Consider the following 7,491-nt stretch of genomic DNA (forward strand, 5'->3'; position numbering starts at 1 on the left):
CATGAATTTAAATGAGTGGAAATGAGACTTTGATATTCATTTGTTAATCAAATAATTTGACTTGAAAAATCTAACTGCTTTATAAAATTTACAGTTGTGAGTGCATTAGCGTTCACAAGTTGGTGGCTAAGGACGAGGTTTCATGAATTGCAACTATTATGATAATAGGTTTTTCTCCTTTTTTCTGGCAACAAAACAGGTGTTAAGATATTCTTGGTTTTTTCGGTAAAGTCACGTAGAAGGGAAATAATAAAAGAATACAAATATAAAACAATCTTATTTTATTATTTCCCTTCTACGTGACTTTACCGAAAGCACCAAGAATATGAATCCCTGCAGTCACGAAAGCTTTAAATCAAAACAAAACAGGTGCTAAGATGTTAAAACACCAAACTGAAACCTTTTACAAGGAATCATGTCTGCATTAACCACAATGCTTGTGGTCAGAATGCAAACAAAAACATACTCTGATAATATATGCATTGTCCTTGAAACTGATTGGTCCACACCAGAGACAGCTTTCTTTTGAGCCTCGTCCTCTGGTCTAACACCGTTTGAGACGAGGCACTTGCAGTGTCACCTACGTCTTTATCAGTTCATTGAGACAAGCATCGTCAATTTGCGTGACTTTATGGCGACACGAGGGTGGTGGCTAACACCGATATGCAGAGCCATTTGTCACTGCACTGCTCTATGGAGGCCTCTCCCTGGCCTGTTTGGAAACACGCGGCACAAACTCCGCGTGACGCGAATTTCAGCAGCATGGGGTTCAAGCACTGTGCCTAACAAACACCGGATCAACAAGCCCACCACCACCAACACACTGGCTTACACAACACACAGCTCATCAGCGAGCCCACCACCAACACACTGGCTTACACAACATACAGCTCATCAGCGAGCCCACCACCAACACACTGGCTTACACAGCTCATCAGCGAGCCCACCACCAACTCACTGGCTTACACAGCTCATCAGCGAGCCCACCACCAACTCACTGGCTTACACAACATACAGCTCATCAGCGAGCCCACCACCAACTCACTGGCTTACACAACATACAGCTCATCAGCGAGCCCACCACCAACACACTGGCTTACACAGCTCATCAGCGAGCCCACCACCAACTCACTGGCTTACACAACACACAGCTCATCAGCGAGCCCACCACCAACTCACTGGCTTACACAGCTCATCAGCGAGCCCACCACCAACACACTTCCATCTTCCACAAGCAATGGACGGTGCTTAAAACCCACGAAAGATGTGGATACCTAAGAGGTGGAAAACGAAACACGCTCCGGTGTGCTGCTGCTGCTGCAAACACCAACCACAGACCGTCTAGACCTTCGCACGACCCCAAGCATACATTTGAAGGTAATGTGTATCTGCAATTCACCAATTCTCAAACAAAGCAAATGAGTGGCTAAAGTACTGAGAACTCTAATTTGTATGTGTTGCTTTTCATTGGTCATACGAAGCCATCATCAGTGACATAATGTCTATTTTTGCGTTGGGTGTTGCTCGGGTGAGCTCGCAAGCTCAGCAATAGAACGGCGAGAGAAGCGGTATCCAAGTCTGCTGGTCACGATGGTCTCTGCAAGGCCACGCGGAATGGTCCACGAAACTGCCGTCGGTTCGTAAGATTTAGAGTCGCTTTAATTTGTTAATGGTGCACGATGGACAGCAGACGAATTGTGAGGGTTGCCTGCGAGTGGTCTGCGGGGCGCAGAGAGGTTGGGCTGGAGTATTGTTACTCACAACCTACCTTTGCCGTGCCAGTGATGTTTTTTTTCACTCGTTGTGAAATTGGTACATTGCATCATCGCCTCGCGTAATTTCTACATGCCCACCACGGCAATCTCCAAGATGCGAGGGGAAGCGTACGGTCTAAAGCTACTGCTGTGTTATTTTACGAGATTAAACGGGCTGCTTAGCAAACATAATTAAATCTGAACATTTAATATGGATTTCAGTTGTGAAATGTATTGCAAATGAAATGAATTAATTCATCTTGTCATGGTTCATGGAGACAAATATTATCAATTTACATTTTCCTCACATCGTGTGGGGACTTTAAAAGCCCAGCTGGCGAGTGTGGAATGCAATCGTGTTAATACCCCAAGTGTGCTACACCCAGAATTTCACATATAGATTATGAAACTGATGCCGTGCGCTATATAAATGTCAGCCTTAAAAAAAAAAGAACAGAGAATGACATTTCATTAAGTGTATCGAAATATTTGCAGTGAAAATACGATTTGTTCCATGAGGCTAATCGTCATTAAATCCCACGTATGTAACATTTGGAGGTGTCTACATCAAACATTTGTAAAGTACCGGGGATTCATTTCAATGTTATTCGAGTGCATGAAAGGTGATCATTGTGTCCAGCGTCCTATGCTCAGCCAGAGCACAGATTTTAACTCAACCCATAATCAAGTTATAGCGCCCAGCTGATCAAAACCAAGATCTTGGAAGCCAGATGTCAATGGCTTTACTTTCTGCATGTGATATGAATGCCATTAAACCGCTTGCATATCTCTCTCTTTTGTATTGATTTCGACTGAGTAGAAACTAAAAATCGATGCCTAAATTGGGGACTTGTATGAATTTGACAGCAACTAATGCTTTAAATGTTTGATGAAAGTGTTGCTGCCCATTGCAATATCATCTGCCACGACGACGACGACGACGACACCTTGCACATTAACAAATTATAATTTGAATTACCTTCAGACAATGACTCTACTTTGCTGCAGTTGATGGTGTGACATTCGACAAGTAAATTAAATAAAAGCTTTACACCTGGCAGAGAGAGGGTGCATTATCTGACGTGCTTATTACACTTTTTACACTTAAATGGCGCGATTGCGTGCAGCCTATCAGCATCTCATCAGCGCTTGCCCACACGTATGTATGTCTGCACCACACATTAGTTGACGCCACACACAGCCTGCATGCGTTACACTGGAGGGAGACCGCATTGCGCTTTCAGATGCGCTTCTGCGGCCGTCTGGAACGCTCTTCTTTCCGACAGGAAAACACTGGAGCTATGCACTTTTAAATCATCATCTAGATTTTTTGAAAACTCATTTATTGAGAACTGATTTTTTTTTGCGTTTAGTTTGTTGTCCTTCCCCCGCACCTCCGATTAGCGCGTTCGGCTACGTGCGGTGCAAAAGAAGTTCAACGTACATACACAGACTGCTGCCAAGCTGAGTGTACCGGTTGGCAGCACTCCACGCCTGCTGTGGACGCGTGCCCTGAATTTACCCTGCGGATCGTTGTGCGCGCGCAATGCATCGCTCTGCACGTGGCATCTTGTTTGTGGGGTGGGGGGGAGGTTAACACAGCAGCACCAAGACTGAGCAATCCAAATAAGTGTCCTTGACCTTGACATTCACGTTGGCCTAATTTACAAAGAAAAAACAAGGAAGGATATCGTAAATGTATTTTCACGGCAGAATACTTATTTTCAGCCACGAGTGCCTTGGCTATCCTTGATGAGGATGGGGGGGAGGGGGAAGTCGAGTGATGAGGCCTTTACTCCCGAGACGACACAAAGTTAAACGCACGGGCTTCCACACGCAGGATGGACACGTAGCAAACGCGCAAAGTTCCACTGACTTATTAGAAACTGTCACAGCTAAGTACGATTCAAACTTTCGGATTTGCAGTTTGATAAGTGAACGTTTTGATAATACTCATAGCAACACGAGTATTGAAGTATGTAGATGTACATTAAAGTTATACGAATAAATACGAAGTACCTGAACATAAAGTTAGTGGACATCATCCATGCCTCCATGGGTTCATTAAAATATATGTTTAGGCTGCTTTCGGGACAACTCAAAAGTTCATGCAAATTGTTTAATTCTCATGCAGTCGATATGGCTGGGGCGAAATGCCAACTACCTCGTTTAGTACACAGGTGGTCGTGGGTTCGATCCCGAGTTTGCAAGTTTCTCTCCCCGTGGTCGCGATCATTTTTTTCCAGGGCCTCCGGTTTTTCCCTCCACATGTTTTGAATCAACGTCACGCGTTTAGAGTTCTTGGCCGCTATAAATTCCCACGTGATAAGCCACTTCGTTGAGCTATCATTTGTGAAAAAGATCTACGTAGGCCTTACCTGGTAAAATAAGTGTTGTAAAATGTTTAAGGCCTCGACACAGAGGCGTTGTTTCTCTGTGTGCCTATGTGTGTGTCTCTCTCTGTGTGTCTCTGTGTTATCTCTCTCTACTTATGTGTCTGTCTGTGTGTCTCCGTGGCTGTGTTTTGTCTCTCTCTCAAATTTAGCAATCTTTGGAAGAACGATAATCAACCAGGTAGGGTGTTGGCTGTTATGTTAGCCGACTCTCTGTGTTGTATTGCATTATATTTCTAAGTTTACTCTGGTTTTTTCGGTAAAGTCACGTAGGTTAAAAGAAAATAAAACAAATCAAGTGATACAGCAATTTTGCTGTGACGGTTTCACCTGAAGACGGAAGCTTGTGTTGCCTCCGAAACGTCGTGATTTAATTTGTTTCTTTTAACCTACGTGGCTTTACCGAAAAAAGCAAAGAGTATGAATCCTTGCAGTCACGAAAGCTTCAAATCTAGAATTTCTAAGTTTACTAGGTTTTTTTCTCTTTCATTTGTACCTGATGATGATTGCTTGTGTTGCAATCAAAACGTATGCTATTATTTAATGTATTTTTTCTTTCTACGTGACTTTACCGAAAGAACCAAAGAGTGTACAGTCAGTGTTGAATGTTTAGGATATCAGGTGATTTCCTGATTTTTTTTTAAACACGTAGCGCGCAATGTTTCTTTTCAAATCTCCACGAAACTTTCTCTCCACTGCTCGCGGAGCGGTCGTTTAAAGCCCACGATCCCGCAAACCCGAGTTCGATTCCCCACCACGACGGACATCACCAGTGCTAATTGATATCTTGACGCAGTCCGGACCTCCCCATGGTCGACTCAACCTCAAACGCGTCGGGTATTTGAGCACGTCATCGTCATCATCATCAGCAGCAGCGCTTGGGAGGCGACGCCTTGAGGGAATGATGCAGCGGCGGGATGATGATCACGTTCAGCGCGCCCTGTTTTATAAGAAACAATAAATTAGTTGCTTGCCCTGACTTAAATGTCAACGTCCCAGTTAAGGTAATCCGGTACAGTCGGCCTACAGACCGCACCAACAACCCAATATAGCGTTCAGTCCACAATAGTAACAACAACGTAACAGCAACAACAACAACAGTAACTACCGTAGTACGATACAACGAAACAAAAGAGATAATCGTTGTTGCCAGTGGCAACTCGAGCAAGCAAGATACCTTGGAGATGGCGTGCTCGTCATTTCCGCGCATGTGCCGCGCGGGGAATAAATGCCGAGGGGGGGGGGGGGTGGTGGTGGTGGCCGCGCACCTGAGAACCGCGGACGACGGCAAGAGTACGGCAGCGCTCCCCACACCCTCCACGCCGCCGCCGCCAATTTAGAGTGTCCAGGGTCTGGGCGTCGCTACCCGCTGGCTACCCGCTCGCTCGCTCGCACACGACGACAGCAGCGCACGGGGCGACTTGGAGGACCACGCAGGGCGACACGGACGACGTCCACGGGGACCCGAGCGAGCGGTGGCTGGCCGCGAGGTGCGCACGCGAGAGCCGTAGCGGGAAGGGGAAGGAACGCACGCGCGTGCCCGTGTGCGCGCGCGCGTGCCCGTGTGCGCGTGCTCTGGATCTCGCCACAGCCTTTTGCGCCACACGGTTAATTGAAGGCGCGTTGCAGCGCGGCGCATTGCCTTAATCAATTTCCACCGTTTTTTTGGTGTTAAATTGTCGGTGTGTTCATTCACTCGATTGTGTGCGCGCGCGCGTGCGTGTGTGCGTGTGCGCGTAGAGAAGGCACGAGTTTTGGTTATTCAGCACCCATCGGAGGATTTATTTAATGCTGCGGGGGGGGGGGGGGGGCTTGGGGTTAGTCCGGAGAGAAAGAGAGAGGAGAGCGCGAGACACAGCCTCGGCTCGCTCGTAAGCAGCGGAGGGCGATGGTGCCACGGACCTTGACAAACATGAGTTGGGCGAACGTCACGAGCCACGGCTACAACGACACGGACAGCGACGCCAGCGCCGTGGTCATCCCCTTCATCTACGCGGTCGTGTGCTTCGTGGGACTCCTGGGCAACTCCATGGTGATCTACGTGATTTTCCGCTACGCCAAGATGAAGACGGCCACCAACATCTACATCCTGAACCTGGCCATCGCCGATGAACTCTTCATGCTCAGCGTGCCCTTCCTGGCCACGTCCGCGGCCATGCACCACTGGCCCTTCGGCTCGCTGCTCTGTCGCCTCGTGCTCAGCGTGGACGGCATCAACATGTTCACGAGCATCTTCTGCCTCACGGTGCTGAGCGTGGACCGCTACGTGTCCGTGGTGCACCCCATCAAGGCGGCGCGCTACCGGAGGCCGAGCATCGCCAAGATGACCAACGTGTGCGTGTGGGGTCTGTCGCTCGTGGTCATTCTGCCCATCATCATCTTCGCCGACACCGAGACGAGCGGCGGCGGCGGCGACGACGACGACGCCGACGCGACCGACTCGGGCCCCGTGGTGTGCAACCTCATGTGGCCTCACGCCAACTGGTCGGTGGCGTTCATCATCTACGTGTTCCTCGTGGGCTTCCTGGTGCCAGTGGTGGCCATCTGCCTCTGCTACCTGCTCATCATCGTCAAGATGCGCGTCGTCGCCCTCAAGGCGGGCTGGCAGCAGCGGCGCAGGTCCGAGCGCAAGATCACGCGCCTCGTCGTGATGGTGGTCACCGTGTTCGTCATTTGCTGGATGCCCTTCTACGTCATCCAGATCCTCTACGTGTTCGGCGTGCCCACGGACCCCACGGTCACGCAGCTCTTCGTGGTGCTCAGCTACGCCAACAGCTGCGCCAACCCCATCCTCTACGGCTTCCTCTCGGACAACTTCAAGCGCTCCTTCCAGAGGACGATCTGCTTGCGCTGGATGGACGGCGGCATGGAGGAGCCGGTCGATTACTACGCCACGGCGCTCAAGAGCAAAGCCTTCAGCCGCAACGACCTGAGCCTGCCCGAGGCGGTGGAGGCGAACAACGCCGTCTACCGCAACGGGACTTGCGCTTCACGCACCACCACGCTGTGAACTCGGGGGGTGAGCCCCTCTGGGTGCCGCGGACTCACGGAGTTGCGGTGGAGGAAAGGGGGGGGGGCGGCTGTGGGATGGGGGGTGGGTCGACCCCGTGACAGCTCCCACACACGGTACCCTCGTTCAGCATCAACGCGGACAGCAGCGGGGCTGGTGACGCACATTTTACTGATGCAATCCCTCCCTCCCAGCGCTTTCGAGTTGATGCGGGGGGGGGGGGGGTTGGTGGATCACGCTAGGAGCATCGCAATGTCGTCGTGAGAATGCGCCCCCCCCCCCCCACCCCTCGTCGCACCAAAAGCAGCGGGTCGAGGTGCTCCCACTGTCGGCA

The 7,491-nt window shown here is 49.9% G+C and overlaps 1 protein-coding gene across 1 annotated transcript; it reads left to right on the forward strand.

Annotated features, from left to right (window-relative positions):
* The first annotated feature begins 5,423 nt into the window (after window positions 1–5,423).
* LOC133346931 (somatostatin receptor type 1-like) lies at window positions 5,424–7,267 on the forward strand. Its single transcript, XM_061558758.1, has 2 exons — window positions 5,424–5,637; window positions 5,888–7,267. The coding sequence occupies exon 2, from the start codon at window positions 6,036–6,038 to the stop codon at window positions 7,155–7,157; it is 1,122 nt and encodes a 373-aa protein (XP_061414742.1). The 5' UTR covers window positions 5,424–5,637; window positions 5,888–6,035; the 3' UTR covers window positions 7,158–7,267.
* The last annotated feature ends 224 nt before the right edge of the window (window positions 7,268–7,491 follow it).

Source organism: Lethenteron reissneri, chromosome 25 (genome assembly GCF_015708825.2).
Source record: "Lethenteron reissneri isolate LAM-NWPU_2019-01 chromosome 25, ASM1570882v1, whole genome shotgun sequence".
Lineage (NCBI taxonomy): Eukaryota > Metazoa > Chordata > Hyperoartia > Petromyzontiformes > Petromyzontidae > Lethenteron > Lethenteron reissneri.